This window comes from Triplophysa rosa, linkage group LG1 (genome assembly GCF_024868665.1).
Source record: "Triplophysa rosa linkage group LG1, Trosa_1v2, whole genome shotgun sequence".
NCBI lineage: Eukaryota > Metazoa > Chordata > Actinopteri > Cypriniformes > Nemacheilidae > Triplophysa > Triplophysa rosa.
In genome coordinates, this window is record NC_079890.1 from 34,194,323 (window position 1) to 34,214,470 (window position 20,148).

A 20,148-nucleotide genomic window follows, 5' to 3' on the forward strand; every position below is an offset into this window, starting at 1 on the left:
CAATATGGGCCAACATTTCTAAAGAATGCTTTCAGCACCTTGTTGAATCAATGCCACGTAGAATTAAGGCAGTTCTGAAGGCGAAAGGGGGTCAAACACCGTATTAGTATGGTGTTCCTAATAATCCTTTAGGTGAGTGTATATCAACATGTATGGTGGCATGGTGGAACAAAAACGTTATAAGCTTGCAAGATTTGCTAAGTGCCTTTAGCCTACTCTGTCCCTTTAGCGTCCACGGACCACGCCATCACGGCCGGTGTACCGTGCTAAAACGCTTAATGTTGCTTAATCTTCAGACCAGATGATTACTATAGCCTACACCTTTTTAATAACCGTAGGCTACAGAAATGCGGAAGAGCCCTAAATATGAATGCAAAAAGCACAAAATGACACAATAAGAATTTTAGCATGTCCCGCCGTATTTCTCACATAATACCAGAACTAATAGGTATAGGTGTCTTTATTGTTGCAGTATTTCAGTTTGTTTTTTATTCATTCGTTCATACAACAGGTTATAATTGGCTTTATTTTGTTTGCGTTCTGAGATTTCAGATGAAAAGTATAGGCATAATTTTTCCATTGATATTTCTCTTTTAAGTGGTGTAGTTATTCGTTTGTTTAAGTTACATTTATATCCTACATTTACTAAATATTTTACAATTACGTTTTTAAGAAAAGACTGTTATTTATATTGTAGATTATTTTACGTTCTGATGAAAAATTGTTCATGGCTTGTTCTTACATCTGTTTACACTACTATTTTAGTTAGCCTACTACTATTGTCTGTTTAAAATGTATAATTATTGCTATTTTCCTATTTAGTTTTAAACCGAAATAAAATGTTTTATATGAATTTAAATGTTAAGTTTATTGTGATGGTGTTATGTAACTAATGTAATGATTTAAAATCTTGTTGTCTTGTTTTCTGGCACATTTAATCAGATACCATTGCATGTGTCATTCAAATAGCTTCATGCAATTAGCTTATTTTATTCAAACACAGTATGATTCAGTAATTCACTGTAACCTACAATTTTCTCATATTTAAATAATTAAATTAATATTATAAATGTATGAATAGTCCACTGATTCCAGGCCACCTGGAATTGTCCCCGTGCTCCATGTCCGTTCCAGGGCTGATAGTGGTGAGCTAAGCTGCCAGTACAAGAAACAATAATTTTTTTCTTAATGATGCATAAGAGATCTATGAGATCAAATAAATTCACTTAATCGAGCAGATGAGTGGACTGTGCTGCAAACATATAAAAAGTATCTGCATTTCTTGCTTTGGTCTTCGTCAGAAGTGACTTGCACCACCTGCTGGTCGAATTTGAACCACTGAATTTGTGGAAGCAAATTTTTAAACCGAAATTATATGGACTGAAAATTGTCTGTCGAATATTAAAGCTTGTATTTTATAACAAGTTGAATTTTTTAAATGAAATTTAAAAGGTGAATTTTGATTATTGAATTTTTAAACGGTGAAACTGTGTGAAATTTTTACATTTGAAAAAAATCACAGCTTAAATATGCAACCATGTTGAATTGCAGAACCTTAAAATGCGGGCACTGTTAATACAATGCATTTTTTTTCAGTTAGTGCTATTCAGCACGTCTTTTTGCTTCAAACACATTTGTCTATAGTTACCTGCCTGTAACCCAACAACCATAAATCGATAACAACTACAATTCCCAGAATTCCTAAAGAGAGACTGTCACAGCTGTCTGGCCTACCACGTGACATGAAACACCTGCAAATGTTCTCTTCTCAAGTTGTAGGAAGTGTGAGGGTTTTGACCTGGATCAATATGATCTAGTACAGACCGCTTGAATGTCTCTGAGACTCAGATTTGCTTTTGCACTTGTCGGGAGACTTTGATTCCCTTCCCTGTTGTGTTCACACCTCAGGCTGAACTAACAAGCCACTTTTCACCCGCGAGCATGGTAATTGGGTTTCATTTGGCTTGAAATGCACTCTGAACAAAAAAAGTTCATTTTTTTGTAACTCGAGGAGAAAACAAGCATGTTCAGTCAGTTGCATTGTGTGGCACATTCATGGTTCATCAGATGTGTGAAAGTACAGTGACTTTCATTTTGCTACTTAAAGGGTTCACCGTTCACCCCAAAACAATTAAAATTCTGTCATCATTTACTCAATGGTGGTCAAGAACAGTTTGGTGAAATCTGAACAGATTTTTTTAAACTAGACATACACTACAAGACTTTTAAAATCTGAACAGATTTTTTTTAAACCCATACACTTGCAGACTTTTTGAAAGTTTCAGATAGAAACACACTAACTGATCAAATCTGCAGACTGGCACAGACTTTCTGCAACCAGTCCAGACTGAAAATCTGGGCAAAATCTGAGCAAAAGTCTTGTAGTGTATTTTAGCCTTTAAACAGAAGAAAAGAAATTCATACAGGTTTGGAACAACTTAAGGGGGGGGGGGTAAATGATGACATAATTTTAATTTTGGGGTGAACGGTTCCTTTATTAATTATCAACGCTTAAGACTTTAACGTTAATGTAGTCAATGTTTAGGAATATGGATGGGATTATGGACACTTTCGTTTCACAGGTATGTTGTTTCAGGACACAAGAACAATACAAAAATTCATGGCCACTCTGTACTGTAGGTACACTGAATTATTTGTAGGTCAGTTATGTGCAGTAGTCGGTTGTGCTGACCTGACGTCGAAGGGTCTCATTGGTGTCCTGTAGGGTGCTGATGAGCACCTCACACTCCTGGGCATGTTTACGGCTGGGCTCCAGTTCAGCCAGCGTGTCTCTCAGCTGCTGGCTCAGAGCCGTGAGGGCATCATCTCCACTCTCCAGCTGGGCGGAGTGTACCTGGAGATCCCCCTGCAGAGCTACAACCTGAGCTCTCAGACAGAGAATCTGCTCTTCCCTCTCCAACAACTGAGGACACGCACAAAACCAACATCAAACAGTCTGACAGTCCCAAAAAACCCCAATAGATTTCCCAGTGTATATAAAAATACCACTGATGTTAGCGCTCAGTAATTTCTAGATCTAGTCTTAATTTAGCAACGATAGTGATGCTACAATTTATACATTTTGGCCAAAGTGAGCTCACGCTTATATCACGACAAAATATCTGCTATTAAAAATCAGTTTTTAAAATGTACTATTCACTCCTGAGGTTTGATACTGAACTGGAATGTACACAATACATCAAGACATGCTGATAAATTGAACATTTGGAATGGTCTCTTAATTTTTTCTGCGGCTGTATATTAACAATTATTCATTTTTGCTGTGTAAAACAGAAAAAAGTCCCAAAATACTATTATTAATCCATATAGTTTTGTCATAAAAATGTGTTTCTGTAACTGCCAACACTGAAGTTGTGGAATCAATTGGTAGGGACGCAAAAAACGGACACCTTGAATGCAATGCAAGTTGCTACATGCTAATGTAAGATACAAATTTTGAATTTGAAAATGAATGCTTGTTTTAAATCGAATATGTTAAGCATCAGAAAATTTGTATTGCAACTATTTAAAACATGGCATAGAAAAGATTAGATTAAAAACATCACTGGTTGCAACACAGATGAAAATTCTGAAGGAAACATCTACTGTAAGCCTAACTAAAGTGCCAACCTGATGGCGGGCCTCTTTCAGGTCCTGATCCTGGCTGTGCTGGATGCTCTCCAGTTGGGTGATCTTGTTAAGGCAGGCCTGGTACTTGTGTGTGTAAAGCTGGAGGGAGTCGCTAAGAGGTTGTAGTTTGGCCTCGGCATCAGTGGCTAACTTCTCAGCCTCCAATAAACCTGCTTTCAGGCGAATCAACTCTGTGTCCTGACTGCAGAGGGCGGCTTCCCCGCAGGACACCTAACACACACACAAACACATTTATATTCAGAAGCAGAAGTTGTGATCTGGTGAGACTGAGGTTAGCTGTGCTGTCTCACCTCTTCATCCGTCTCTCTCTGCCGTCTGTGGGTCGTCTCCAGCTCTCGGCACAGATCCTCCAGGTTACCTCTGTGCAGCTGTAGGCGGCCTCGTGTGCTCTCCAGGTCTTTCCTGAGGTCGTCAACCTCCCTCACCTGACTCTCCTTCTGTTCCTGCGCCTCCTGCCGCCATCGCTGTTCTTCTCCACGCAGCTCACAGAGCGCCTCCTTTTGGCCTTTGCACTGAAACATAGTTAAAAAGAAAACATGGAGATGCACACTGACTGTTTCAAAACCTAGTATGCTTATGCTGTTAATAATGTTTATTATAAATATTAATCTGAATAAACAATACTTAAGCCATTTAATACAGTTCATCAGTCTAGACATATACTAGTTTACGGGTTTGTGCATGTTTTACGGTATGTTCGAAGGCGACACCTCCATTCAGAATTTCGAGTCGGATTCGTTTCGAAGCTCACACGCCCGCATTTATAATGAATGCTCGAGATTTGCAGACAGAAATCAGCGAAGCCTGTTTTCTCCCTGAAGCATGTCCACGGTACCTCACCGATAGAAGCTCAACATTAGATTATTAGACTCCAGAGAGTGCAGATCCCAGATTGGATAATATTATTTTTTCCCCTGGCTGATGATGCATTACAAAAATAAGGAGCACTGTAACAGATGTCTCGCAGGGTGAAAATAATAAATCACACTGGCGACCGCGCGCACACACACAGGCGGTATATTGGTTTTGTGAGTTAACTTGCATGATTTATTGGTCTTGATGAAAGCCCAGAATGGAGCTTCTCTTCTGTGCACTAAACTTCCCTCGCAAGCATCATTAAGACTACAGCACTAATTGTGTTGTTTTAAAAGAGCAGAACCTGATAATGACTCCATTAGTGATTCATCTACACGTCTGTTTCCACCCAGTTGAGCCGGGAGGAGCGGCGTGGATGTGCACACGGGAGACGGAGGAGAAAAACATCTGATGGATGAATTGAATAAAGAAAGCGAACAGCAGATAGGAGAGATAGTGGCTTTTATGTTTATGTCGTTTATGTCACTTTTTAAGATTGACCACCATATTAACTAACAGATGTGAGTCTCAATCTGTCTTGTGCATGCATATAGCAAAAATGATTTTTATAATTGGTATTTTGTTCTTCACGTAGAATATATTAAATGACACTTATGCATTTGGCATATGCATTAATCCAACATAACTTTCAGGATTTATGAATATATTCATTCTCTCATAATCAAACACATGACTGGTGTTGCACGCTCTACTAGTTAGTAAAAAAGTTTAACTCTTCTAGTTGAAGTAAAAAATACGTAACTATCTGTGAGTACTACGATTGTGTAAGATAGTAATTGTTTTTATAAAATTGCCGAATTGTTTTTTCACCATAATTCTTATTAAAGTTTGTTAGATGTATGCATAAAGGGATATAGTTCGCCCCAAAATAAAAAATCATTTACTTTTCCTCATGTAATTCAAAAGCTATATGTGACTCTTTTTTTGTGAAACACAAAAGAAGATATTTTGAGAAATGTCTCCTTAATGTTGTTCATACAACGGAAGTCAATGGGGACCCATGTTGATTGGTTACCGAAGTTATTTAAAATATTGACTTGCCAATAAGCCACAATAAAAAACATAATTTTAATATATTCTGTAAAAACAACAACTCCAATCTAACACTTTTTTCAAGAAAAATGATTTTTGTAAGAACTGGTAACCGAAGGTCAACTACTGGTTAAACTAGTATAAACTGGTAGGAAGCGGAGGACAGCGGTGTGTTGTGCGGCTGCATGAATTACAGCATGAATCAGTGCTAAACTGCGGTGTAATATTCTAAGTCCCTGTTTCAGTCCTAAACTCATCACAGAGACGCCAGCCTGTGGCTATTTCAGATGAGAACCAGTCAGCGAGAGAGACAGAGTGAGAGAGAGACAGGGAAGACATTTTTATGGTGCTCTCTCGCTTTTTTCTCCGTCGCTGATTAATTTCTTACTAGATTGGTGGGCCAGCGGTGTTATTAGCATAAAATTTCCATGGATCCGACACCGCTATAAAACCCTGTCATCAAGTCACTTGTCAAACACACAATTTCAAATCTCATTTAGTTTCTAATATCATTTTCATACGGGGAAGAGGGAAGGGCGCGGGGAGAGAACGGAGGGGGACGGACAGATACAGTAACGCGTTATGTAAAGGAAAAACCGAGCCATCGATCATAATTAAAAGAGCTGTGCGTCGCCTCCCGATTAAAATTTTTGCAGATCAGCGTGAAGTGATTAGAACAAAGAAATTAGCTATATTGCTTTTATAAAACGGCTATTCCATGCGTAGCAAGGTTTCATAAAAGAAAGTAAATAAAATGATATTTAGGCTACGCAATGCGGTCAGCCGTTATAAAATACCCCGATTTATAACGGCTGACCGGCTTAGAACTCGGCTCAGCCAATCAGAATCAAGGACCATTTCATAAGGTGAAACAGAACAACAGGATGCTGGAGTATGTAGTTCTTTTGAGATCTATTCAAGTGCTACCAATCAGTCAGACAACGTTGACTCAGAGGTGTGGGTCTGTTGTGTGAATTGAATACGATGAGATAAAAGAACATGGTACGGCAAAATAATACAACGAACGACAATACATGGAAACATGTCTTTTTATTGTGTTGTCTTTGTGTGGCGCTCGCAAAAACAAACGTTTAGCATCCGATTCACAAATGATTGACTTGTGACTGACGATTCTGTTTTTTTTCAGCAAATTAGTTCACGTTATTTGTTGATGCTCATTATTCAAAAGAATGGTCTTCGTCTTTCATCAAAAACGTCCTTAGCGACGTTCTCCTTGGCTCTTTTTTCACATGTTAAACAAATATTCTATTTATTCTGAAATGTCACATTGCATTAATAATACGGGTTGCAAATGCGGTTTGTTGTCGAATTTGTAAATGGCACCCTGCTGCTAAAGATGCAGCTTTTTAATGGTATTATAACACAAAAAAATTCATAAAACAGTTTTTTTTTTGTTTAGTATGTACAGCACTATACTTGGGGCCAATTATGGGAGGCATAAAAGCAAGATTGTGTGAAAAAGACCTAAACCAACAGGTAACACACACACACCCCTCTAATGAAACCTCTACTGACTCATAAAGTCCAGCCACTGCAGCCCTTCAGACGTAGCAATAAAGTATGATAAACACCATTTTCATAAGACACGCACACACACACATAGTCACCTAAAGCCAAGCCGACGGCACGGCCAGTGATTATAAATAACAGTGCTTTGGAGAGGGTGGAGTGAGGGGGACCGTTTCATTTTAATAATGACGCAGAATCAATGCAATTTAATCAATCTTCCCTAATTAAAAAAATCGATATAGTGAAACAATCAAGGTGCATAAACAAGATTAAAATAAATGAAGGAACTGTGCCGTGAGCGAGGGAGGGTGTCATTAAAGCCAGTTAATAGGAATTGCACGGCTATGCGTGGTTTGTCGATGCAGCCGATTGGAAATAGTGTGAGCGTTCGCGCTTACGCGTCAGCTTATAAACAGCCCTCAGCTAAAGACGCGCAAACACTCCATATCTTTTCATATTACTCAATATATCAAGCTCTGTGTGATCAAAACATATTCTGTGTTCACCTCCACGCGAAGGGCGTCTCTTTCTCTCCGGAGCTGGGCTGTTTTGTGGTTGTTCTCCTTTATCGCCCCTTCTCTCTGTTTGAGGATCTCTCGAAGGGTCACGATCTCCTGTCCGTTAGACATGACGTCCTGCATCTGCCCTGCCTGCTAGACAATCCACAACAGTCATAAGAGAGGTCTGAGATTGTGAGCAAATGATTCATTCAGGTGACCCGCAGTGAAATACGTCACGTGCAGGTAACAGGTGTTTCTCACTGTAGCTGTTACTACATCATGTATTTTACACTGTTTTATTGACCAATGAACATTCAGGACCGGAATCTCTTTCCTTATGTACGTTAATGGTCGACTGATATCGATTTTTGCTGATGACTGATGCTGATGGCTTAACAGCAGGACAGTTCATTTCACATCTATATGTACATAATACAATTTTCATTTGTGAATATATTGGCTTTCTGGTTTTATTTGAGAGGATAGTTTGGAAAAGGAAATCCAGGCTTAGATAATTGCCCAAGATGGATTCAAGATGGATTTAAACTCAAGAATCGACGTTTCTTTTAAGAAAAATACCATTGTGATATTAGGATTCAAAAGAGATCTCAATCATGTCTCAAAATGTGCTCATACTTGCCCAGATGATAAAACCTGACAAAGATAATAAAATTAATCAAAATGATCATTTATATAATTATGGGTAACACAGGAAAAAAAAGAAGGAAGGGTGTGAGTAAAGGCCTAACAGGAAACAGGTCCATAATGGCTACACTGGTTGTAAACATTCTATGTAATTCATCCATCTTTCATTAAACATCTCTCTATAAACCACTCCATTATTCCCCACAGTATAAAGTTTTTCAAGAAGAGTCTCTCTCTCTCAATCTATCCATTCCCATCTCCTCATCTGTCCGCTCGGATTAAAATGACATCTCCCCTTGAGTCCAAGGAAATGCCACATGAAGCAGTCACTAACAAGCCTGACGTGCCCCTCTCTCCTCTATATGCGTGCGTAGGGAGGGCAGATCGAGGTGTGGTGGTGGTGGTGGGGGTTATTGGACGTGCCCTTCAGCAAAAATGAATTTTCCAATTGCAGTTAGTTCTGCCATGAATAAATAAACAAATGAATAATTGAGAGGGCAACATAAATAAATAACATCGCAAACATTTCACAGGCACTCTTAAGTTTGGCAGATAACTGGGGCTGCATGCTAATGATAAAAAAACAGTACACATTCAAGCATCCAATGCATTATTCACGGCTCGCTGGCTGTGAAAAAAGTTCAAAATAAATGAATAAATATATTTTTTAAAAATCTCTCAAGGAACTCAAAACATTCCGTCAACACTGAAGTGACAGCTTTGTCCCATTTAAAAACGGACAAGGACACTCTGCCGAACAAGTAAGTGACCAAAGACACACAGAATAAATAAACAAGCACGCAAAGGTTTGCCCCCGAGCACACGGCACGAACAGGAGATGGGTCGCGTGTCCGGTCCATCTCTATTCTCCTGTGTGTGACAGAGAAAGAGGGTGGACAAGACAGTCCGTGTCCTTGATCCTGCCTGCTTACGGCCCACTGAGGCCTTTATCGGACTGCGATGAAATCTGAGGTTAATATGCAAGCACCTGAGCTACATCTCAGTACCAAAACAGAGAAAATGTTGATAAGGTGCAACATTTAAGGTACACATGGAGATTTTCTTGCTCCTCCAAGATGTCAGAGTTCACGGAGATTCATCTCTGTTTCTCAGAGCTCACCCTACAGCTTCTACCCACACACATAGCACATACACACACAGGTAAAGAGATGTGGGAGGTCTTGGGATGGTGGGCGTATAGGCTATTGCAGATCAGGTGGCATCATTAGGTCAGGGGATGTTTTTATAAATGTGTGAATCATGCCGGAGAATGTACCTGAGTGTAGCAGGTGAACTAGTGATGCTGTAGCAGAAACAGTTTAGTTTTCAACTCTGTGACTTCTCTTAACCTGCTCTCTGCTGTTTCTACACAACACATTGTACCGCAATTGTGAATTCCAATCGAGCAGAAGCATATTGGCTAAACAATCAATAAAACAGGCGCACAGCTTATAAAAGCAAACAGAACATTTGAAAAGGCAGAATGTACTACAGCAACCATTATAACACTTCTAGATCGAATAATCATTATATTTAAGTGTAACAGTGCAAAAGATTAAAGTAAAAAAAAATACTGTTGCCAGCTAAGTAAAACAACTTTAAAACCAAAGGAACTTCGCCAAATGTTTGCGTTAGCAACATGAAAGCAGTAAATGGCAATTTACTATAGTTATCGTGATTTAGCTAATCACTTATGAGTAGAAACACTGAAATATAAAAATACTATTAAGGCTGCACAATATAGCAAAAATATCAATTTATTGCAAATGTGCATGTCAAAATGGTTTGCAAAAATATTGCCAGTTTTGTTTTTATGTACTGTAACTGTAAACATGGCTGTTCACTTTCAGAAGTGAAAATGTAATAATTATGTAAAACATGTATATTTGTATATCGCAGGTAAATATATTTTTTATATTTATAAAATGAGTTAATATATTACAATATTTAATAAATGAATAATTTATCCATATATTTTAATTTAAATGGATTTTTCAAACTTAGTGTTATTGTATCACATTATTTAGCAGGTTATGGCATATTGCACTTTTAATCAGTCCTAAATATGACCATGTACCGAATAGTGAAAGATCGACTAAACGTCTTGAAGTTCTTGTCATAAAATCAATATTCACTGCACAAAACACAACATGAAGCCGTATTTCATGCAGTCTGGTTTGTATCAAGATTCAAGATCTTTATTGTCATTTGTACCTAGGTACAATGTAATTCTTTTTCATCATTTTGTTTTTACCTCATGAGAACATAGGGTAGAAGGGCAACGGACATTAAATTACAATAAAAAGTGAATACATTTAGGAGCACTAGTATCAATAAAAGTAAAATTGTAAAAAGTAGTGTATTACTCCTTATGGAGTTTTGCTCACGGAAAATAAAGGCATTTTAGTCATTCTAGCTACTAATTTAGCAATGTTTGTACAGCCCTGCAAGTATTAAGGTCTATATGGTAAAATACTATGATGCAGTCTGTGAAAAAATATACACAATGAGTGTTGGTTCACCCTCTCTTTCAGCTCTTTCTTACAGGCTTGAAGCTCATTGGTCACCTGCTGCAGTGCGTCTTGGGAGCTGAAGAGCTGTCTGCGATAGCCTGCTGACTCCCGGTCACGTGCTTCAGCTTCCTGGTTCAGACCTTCCAGTCTGCTCTCACGCTGAACCAGCTAACAGACACAGAAGAAACGTCAATTAAACCACCAGGGTCCAATCCAGAAAAAGAGAAAACAAAAACCATCTTCTGTTGTTTATGTGAGGACAATACAGGAATATGATGCTCAATCATTTCTGTCCCTGTAGCATTCAGGATACGGGCTGAATTGACGATTTAAGGAAATGGTTCAGTTTTGAGGAAGCCTTGGCCTATTCCCCATTAAACCACAAATTGGATAATGTGGAATCGAACCGCTTTGTCTGTTATTATTTCAGTTCACAGAAATGATTGTGGATTACATATAATTATCTTCTAATGTACCATTCCCCCGTTATTTCAAACACAATGATACAATTTATAATAAAATATGAGTCTGTTAGGAGCGCATGCTTGATATAAAGCCGGGAAAGACCATCTGATCAAATCATGTACAGTAATCATAAAGAAAAGCAGCAGCAGAGGTCGTGGTGTACTACAGTAGTTGTGACGATTTAATATTTGGGGTCATGTGGAGGTTACAGGGGCCATTTTTAGGTAAACATACACTGAAAAAAAGGATTGTAGTAGATTTTACGAAAATAAATTATTAAAATATACTTAATATAATTATGTTCCTTTTTTTTACAATAAAAAATAACAAAAATCTTCGGAATAATATCTACTAATTTTGGTTGAACAAATTATTAAGTAAATCCAACTAAATTTTATTTTAAATTGGTCAAATTAAGTTTACTTATTTATTTTGTGTTGAGACTGTCTGCATTAGGAGATTCATTTTCAAGATTAACTGTCATTTGAAGTGTTTTTCAGTAAAAAGAAAGAGAGTTCGTGTTTTTTGTTAATTTATCTTTGAGATTTAGGAGTTATTTTTAAGTTTGAGAGTTTTAAGTTGTTACCGTTGTTCAGAAGAGCGGTGCTTGCGCCTAGGCTGAGGGAGGCACGATATGAGTCATGAAGTGTGTTATTTCACTTATTGAGCAGTAACTGTGCTAATGTCAGTACAGAGACCACCTGTCTCTTCTTAATTGACAATATAGCTTGTAAAAAAATAGTATATTTCAATATGAAAGTAAATGATCCGTGAAGTTTGAGTGAGACACGTTTTTGTTCAGTGTAATTTTTTTGTTTATTTTAAGTAACATTTACTTGATATTTTAACAAAAACTAAATGTATTTAATAAGTAAGGTTAGTAAGTTGTACTTGAATAATAGCAGTAAATTTTCGTGCAAACTGTTACAAAGGTTTTATTAAGTAAAATCTACAAGTTATTTTTTTCAGTGTATCATTCACATGTGGACTGAATTCTCCGTTTGCTTGTCTGTGCCGTCTGTACTCACCATGATATGAAGTTTGTCCACATCCTCCTGCAGGCTGCGGTTCTTCTCCTGCTGTAGTTTCAGGCTGGTCAGGGCCTGATCTCTGCTGTCCTGAGCCTGCTGGAGCCGATTCTGTGTGTTCTTGAGGTTCTCTGGCACACAGTGCCATTTCTCCTTCCATTCTCTCAGCTCTGTCTCCTTCTGCCCTGATCTGATCTCCAGCTCTCTTTGCAGTTCTGTAATCAGCTCCTCCTGATGCTGGACCTACACACACACATGCACAGGAATGGATTTGCACAAAAACAAGTTTTTTTTTTTTTAATGAATATTTAGATCATTTTTAAATTATACAAGACCCCCACACATTTTATCCAATAACATTCCATCACTATAAATTCTGGATAAGAGTACTGTATAAAAAGTGGTATTATAAATATAATATTTACATTTACATTTATTCATTTGGCCGACACTTTTATCCAAAGCGACTTACATTGCATTATAGTATACATTTGTTTCTGACTATGTGCAATCCCCTGGGGTCGAACCCATGACCTTGGCATTGTTAGCGCCATGCTCTAACCATTGAGCCACAGGAAAGCTGTATATATATATATATATATAAATATATTATACATAATATACTGTATATATACAGTATATATATATTATAATTTATTACAGATTAAATACCTACGTGTAGTGTGGAGTATTGAAAGATTGACGGTTCAGATTGTTTTATGTCCTACGTTCACGTTTTTAGTTGCTGAATTTTACACAGAATTTTACTAAGTTTGACTGATCCCTCAGGATAGATACAGATATACTGGAAACCAATAGTGAAATTATATTTTATTATTTATTAGTATTTGTGCTCTTTTGCCTTTATTTACATAGAACAGTAAAGGGCGGGCAGGAGAACAGGGGGTGAGAGAGACGAGGCGAGGGATCAGGACTAACCCGAGACCCCAGGTTCTTGTAAACAGCACTTGATTTTGAGCTCCAGCATCCAAATCACAAAATATTCTGGTATTTCCAGCAAGAATCTCCAGCTCCATACTCAGATCTGTGGCCTGGGGGTAAATTTAGAATTTCAATCGGGCTTGCAGCATTTCCTTACACTTCTGTACTTCATTTCCTGTCATATCTGCTATCATTCCGATCAATTTGCAAAGTTGCAAAAAGCTCTCAAAGCAGGAAGATTTTTGCAGTTTATGTCTATCACAGCTATCAGACATACCGTACACAAGACATTACAAGTACGTTCCAAAAAAAACAGCAGCAAATTACACAAAACACGTTCTGTATTTACATCAATCTTTGAATAAATGCTGCATTACTGTTGCATGTCACACGTGAAAAGCAAAGATAGGTCTAGCATGTCTCATTCCAACTGGCATTTTGCGATCTCGCCCATCAGCTTTCAAACACAACATCTATAGAGTCTTTAATGAATTTTCGCAGGCATCGCCTCAAAGTGCCCTCGTGTATTTTATGAACTGACAGACTCCAGTGGCGCAGGGATCAGCACATTAAAGTCCACGCGAATGAAACGAGTCCAAGTTTGCGTGAAAATATACTGCGGCGGACACCTCGGCGGACCCCTCTATTAATCAAGCTGTCCGCACTCTATTTGGAAAGTAATCTTGTCCGAGGAGTCGAGGAAAACGCAGCAGTAAGTGGCGGTTGGCCGCACTTTGAAGCAGAGGCTCAACTGAGGTCCCAACGCGCACTGAGGCCACATTGTAAAAACACCCGACTCGGAGCTCGCCCTCACATTACCCTTCTACATTTACATTTACATTTAGCAGACGCTTTTATCCAAAGCGACTTACAAATGAGGTAAACAATGGAAGCAATTGGAACAACACAAGGACAACAAAAAGCATAAGTGTACTAGAACTGGACTCATGTAGCCCACCACAGTATACGAAGCTAAGGATATTTTTTTGATAGAAAGAGTAGAAAAGAGAAAGAAGTCAGAACTGATCGGTCAGGTGTTGACGGAAGAGATGTGTTTTCAGCCGATTCTTAAAGATTGCTCGAATCTGCTGATCTTGTAGCAGCGGGCAGATCATTCCACAAATGGGGAACCGATCCAGAGAAGGTATTTGTTCTTCTCTCTCTCACACACACATGTCCTGTACAAACATCCATATCAGAGCTCAGCATCCCAACTCGATCTTTAATCTTTGTCGCATTCCTGCACAGGAAATAGTAAAATAGTGACTGACTTAAGACACAACATCAATGTCTTGCTTCACTCTAAAAAGCTTCAAAGCAGCCTTTTAATTTAGTGTCCTGTTGTGCGTTGAGTGCCGCTAGCCAGGCCTCCTGATTTTGCGATTTAGCCCCTGCGACACATTTATATTACATTTTATTTTAGGGCCTGTCATAATATTCCACGTTGTTTTGATCAGAGCCATCACCGGCTATATTGTGTAGGTGTGCACGCGGGGTCTCGGTGTTAAGTGTCTAACACATGCGGTTCCAGGACTCATTTAAATGACGGCAAGGTTATGACTGCCACTTATCAGCGGTTAGGAAGACATTGCTTGGAAGCTAATAGGCAGAGGTTTGCGGAAAGCGGTAGAGACCTTGTCCTTCTGTTGCTCTTCTCGCTGTCGCTCCAGCTCTTCTACCTTTATACAGTCCTGCTGAAAGAAAGAAAGACATGAGGAGAATGGTGGAGAGGTACTGAAGGATGAATGCGTAAGCACAGCGACAAGAAAAAGTAAACTCACAGTGTGCACTAAAGTAAATGCTATTATAGTCTGCTGTAGCTGCCGGAGAATTTTCTTTAGGCCTGAAAACATCGATACCTTGTATGCGTTGTCTTTTGTCAGAGAAAATATGAGGGTCGCTTGTGGATGTTGAGACACAAATAATGTACAATAATTGCTTTTCGAACCGTCTGCCAAAGAAGCGCATATCCATTGTGATGAAAATCATACCGCTTAAGAGGAACATTTTGAACCATAAACAAACAACCAATGATAACAAAATGAACATTGCTTAGTTGTAGTAAACATTAGTAAATCCTTAACTAACAATGAGCAATATAGCTTTTCAACATTTGTTGATCTTTTTCAATGTTAATGCAATAATTTAACGTTAATTACAATTATTCTTTCTATTCATTCATAGTTCACCCAAAAATGAAAATTCGGTCATCATTTACTCACCCTCTTGTCATTTCAAACCTGTATGGCTTTCTTTCTTCTGCAGAACACAAGAGAAGATATTTTGAAGAATGTTGTTAACCGGCACCCATTGACTTGCATTGGCTTTGTGTCCATACAACAGAAGTGAATGGGGGCCGGCGCTGTTCGACCAACTTTCTTCAAAATATCTTCTTTTTTTGAAATGACAAGAGGGTGAGTAAACCATGAACAGAATTTTTATTTGTCGGTGAATTATCACTTACAGTATAGTTTATTTTTTATCAAAAGCATGAACATGGTTTGAGATGGATAAGCGCTAGGAACTCTTTCATCTTAAAATATAAATAAATAAATAAAATTTAACTGGCGTAATTAAATGATCAATACGCAGATTTAACTGTTTTGACATAATTTACTTGACCTTAGAATTCATTTAAACCAGGTCGTTACCTTTATTTTTCAGAAAAGTTCAGTAACTACTGGATATACATCTATTAAGGTATTTATTCATTCATTATTTCGTATGTAATGTTTCCTGTATACTTAATTTGCTAATTTAGTGACGCATCAGTTATATAATTTATAATATAAATCAGCCGTTAGAGCGCGCATCGTTCTGCACTTCCAATTTCTACCGGAAGTAGTAGAGCATCCGGGAACCTTTGGAATACACTTTTCAACACACTACGATTTGGGACATACTAATAATTCTACTTTCGAATACTATTAGGACGGATAGTATGCTGATCGGAACGCAGGGAAAGATTGTGTCTAGTGCTTCCCCTTCTCCCAGAGACTTCTCTCTACCGCATATGTGAGATAAGCACACGTGTGCAGTAAAGTATCAGCTGACCTCTCTCTCCTTTTCAAGCAGTGCGAGCGTCATGTCAACCTCTCTTTGGAGTTCATCAATCTGCACCACTTTTAGCCGATGTTCCTCTTCCTACACAAACACACACAGACACACACAGTCAACTGAAGGTGAGATGCACAGGGAGAAAAGACTTCATTAAAAGTGTCAAATGGATGCCTTTGCATAATGCATATCACACCTTTGAGATGATCCATTAGCACACTTTGCTGCTAAATACGCTGACTCGACTGCACAGAAGAGACACAATATCCTCTTGTGCCACACCTTGCGCACCATTTATCGCTGTCTCTGTCTCTTTAAAAGCGGACAGTGGATGAACAGTCAGCCTGATGCGTTTAGATGAGCCCGACTGGGGCCTAGTCATAATAGGACCTTTAACCCCACCCCCATCCCTCCTTTCTACCCAGACATTGATTTATAATTTTAATATCTCTAATTTCCACTGCAGCGGCGGTTTCCAAATGTCATTTTCCAATTTATGTCAAACTGCGTGACCATTTGTCTTAATGCGGCTTATGACAGCGGCAGGGCGTATGCAATTCAGATGGTGTGTCGTACAGGCACGGACGACGCTGACATGGCCCGTTTGTGCGTTTGTCTTTATCAACGGCTTTATGTTTTGGGACGGGTGTGTGGGGGGGTCCAGGGAAGCAGACTGTTTACGAGGGGGATGTTGGGGGGACTGGTTGCTTGAATAAAAGGCTCCAGGGGAAGAAAATAATAATTACGCCATAAATCTGGTAATTGCGTCTATCGTAATAAGAGTCATCATGGTGGTAATGATAATATATTGAAATATGCATTTACATTATGAGCTGAAATTGGAGCGTGGGCTTGGCTCGCGCTTGTTATATGAATATTTATGATCATTAAACACAGCCTCCCCTTTTGAGCAGCATTATATCTCACTGGTAAATGAGAAGAGAGGGGCAGGGATGCGGAGGGTGCTGTTGGCGACAGTACCCTGAGGGTGGCGCTGTGGAGCTCCTCTTTGACGCGGTTCAGTTGTTTATGCAGAGTGGATTTTTCGATCTGCCACTCTCTTTCCGTCTTCATCAGCTCCTCCCGTGCTCTCTGGAGGCTACGGCACTCGGAACGCTGCTCCTGTAGCTGATACACAAACATAATGGGTCACAAAAACGTTCATAAAATCAAACCACAAGCTGTGCTCCAAATGTTATTTTTGCTGTTGCTGGGCAAAGAAGCCCTTACTTGGACCAGCAAACTGGTTTACAAAGTCCAGTTAATCCAACAAAGTCTGGTTTAAGCATATTTTTAACCACAGATGTGCCCCTTAATACTGAATGTGGTCACGTTCTTTGTGTGGCTTTTCTGTTCTATAGATCTATAGGGTGCAAAGTACAGTATATGTCCTGCCGGATCCTGGCTAAGAGTGAATAAATGAGACCAGTTTGTAATGTCATGCGATACTGACAGGAGTCCAATGTCTCTTAATAAGACCCGCACGCAGCCAAAGTCACCTCAAACCATGCCAACATCACACAGAGCTGCGGTCACACCGAGTGACGCTCGGAGTCAACCACCTCTTGCTTCTCTGGCAAAAAAAGGGTAAAAATAAAAGGAACAAGTTGTCGGAAATTAAATTTCAATTCATCCAGTCCCTTTATACACTGGCGCAGGAGCTCGGCGAGGAGAGAGGAGGATCAATAGTGTTTAGACAGCGGAGCAGATTTTCTAAGAGCCGAATCAATAGGAAGGAGAGAGGGAAAAATACCCCGGCTTTTCTTTGGGTGTTGCAGTAAATACGAACAAATCAGTGGCCTTAGGCTAAATGGATTGACCAGCCGTTTCCGACTTCTGTGCTGTAAATAAAGATCTATTGGGAAAGATCTGCCAGGGTCCATGAAAGGGGGCAGGGGGGTATTGAGTGACGGCCACCGTGGCAAAGCTGTCTCAAATAGCTGTCTGCACTTTACCTGTACGCACAAGGAGAACGACAGGTGCTAAACGCACAGAGCAGTGATGTCACGCAAAGTATTCAGGACAAATATCTTTCAGGGTCTAAAATAAAAGGGGGACGCGCTGGGAACCACTTGGTCAGATGATTGATATCATGTTGTCAATTTAGTGCTTAAAGGGACAGTTCACCCAAAAATAAAATAATTCGGTCATCATCACCCTCATGGCATTCAAAACCTGTGTGTGACTCTTTCTTCAGTGTACGACAAAAGGTATTTTGAGAAATGTCTCAGAGGTTTTGTGTCCATATAATGGAAGTCAATGGGGGCCAGTGTTGTTTGGTCATCAACATTCTTCAAAATATCTTTTGTGTTCTGCAAAAGAAAGAAAGTCATACAGGTTTGGAATGACATGAGGGTGAGACAGAATTTTCGTTTTTGGGCGAACTATCACTTTAATTCAGTGTTTCTGAGTCAAAGGTAGGGCTCTCGTAAAGTGTGCCTAAATCAAATCGATCATCTATATGCTTGCTTTTATAAAAAGCAATAATATTCGGTTTGCCCTCAATTGCAACCATAAATGGAATAGTGATGCTCAGAGTAATCAGCACAGCTTGAACCATTTCATATCCCGCAATGCAGAAGAAATAATGTAGAAAAAAATGTTTATTCTGAGTAGACCAAAATGATTGACATTATTTCTATATTTTATAGTATTGTATATATTTGTGATTTGCACCACCTGGCGTTCTCTACATAAGGGACATAACGCATTCTGTAATATCATTTTGTAGTTTTCATAATAGGGAGATGGTACAAGTCATGCCATGTTAAAATAAATGATAACTAAAACTACAATATCGATATAAAAAAACTAAACTAATCTATACTATAACCCATTGCGCTGGCTAGCAGCACAAAAATGTGGGTTCAATTCCCAGGGAACACATACTGAGAAAATATATACCTTGAATGCAATGCAATAGCTTTGAATAAAAGCGTCCGCCACATACACTCATGTAAGTTACACAACACTTAAGATTTCCTTGATGTGCTGGATGGCGGTTCCTCCTCCGCTCGCTGAGTTTGCAGTGGCGAGAGTGAATGTTGAATGAAGAGGTTGAACTTGGCCTCCTCTGTGACTCTGGTTTAATTACTGATGAACACCACAGGCCAGCGAAGCCAAACTGTGCAGAAGTGCATGATATATGAGCGTGCTCTTCACTCCTCAGACAAAACAAAAACACATCACAAAAGCCAAAGCAATAAAAGTACCGTCTCCCTCCAAATGAAAACATTAATCAATAAAGTGGATACAAAAATATGAACTGTGCTATTGACCGACACAGCAGGATTTGTGTGTGAGCTCACAGTCTTGACCATGTTTGGGCTAGTTTAATGGATGAAGACAGTGTCTTTTACTAAAGGCATGTGCTACGATCTGCCCAAATCTACAAAAAGAACGTGCGAGAACAGCGTAATGTAAACCCTGATGGACAGATAGACTGCCCGGGTAATGCTTTGTCTGCTCTCACTAAGGTCCAGTATGGACCACAAATTTTCTTAATGAACAAAGTCCTGGTAAAACAAAAGATCTTTTGTGACTTTGCGAAGCGTCACTGGGTTCAGGGCATGTGAATGTGTTTGCATATTCACTGCTGTTATATTCTATAGTAAAGGTCATTCCAGATTGGATTGTGACTGGAGCTCGTGAAAGAGCAGCGGGACATCACAGTTCAGCTAAACGCCCTCTGAAGAACATTACCTTAATGATACCATACCTCACACCCTATCAGAGAGAGAAAGAAATGAGACGAAAAGGACATTCTTTGACCCAGATTCCTTGATTGGTGCGAGATGTTAAAAAGTCTCGAGTTCACAAACTAGGCGAGATTAAAAAACTTTTACTTTTCTAAGGAGGACACACTGGAACGAAACCTCAAGTTATGCACTTACGGAAATGAACCATGCT

General features: G+C 39.1%; 1 protein-coding gene across 1 annotated transcript in view; it reads right to left on the minus strand.

Moving 5' to 3' along the window:
- The window catches only part of LOC130557484 (rootletin), an 81,644-nt gene that overhangs the window by 34,414 nt on the left and 27,082 nt on the right, over positions 1-20,148 (minus strand). Inside the window, exons 4-12 of the mRNA XM_057339270.1 lie at positions 17,167-17,367; positions 16,237-16,326; positions 14,817-14,876; positions 12,241-12,483; positions 10,757-10,915; positions 7,596-7,739; positions 3,942-4,163; positions 3,631-3,861; positions 2,693-2,923 (exon numbers count right to left, since the gene is read on the minus strand). Of these exons, the coding sequence (XP_057195253.1) occupies positions 2,693-2,923; positions 3,631-3,861; positions 3,942-4,163; positions 7,596-7,739; positions 10,757-10,915; positions 12,241-12,483; positions 14,817-14,876; positions 16,237-16,326; positions 17,167-17,367 (1,581 nt within the window). The remainder of the gene's footprint in view (positions 1-2,692; positions 2,924-3,630; positions 3,862-3,941; positions 4,164-7,595; positions 7,740-10,756; positions 10,916-12,240; positions 12,484-14,816; positions 14,877-16,236; positions 16,327-17,166; positions 17,368-20,148) is intronic.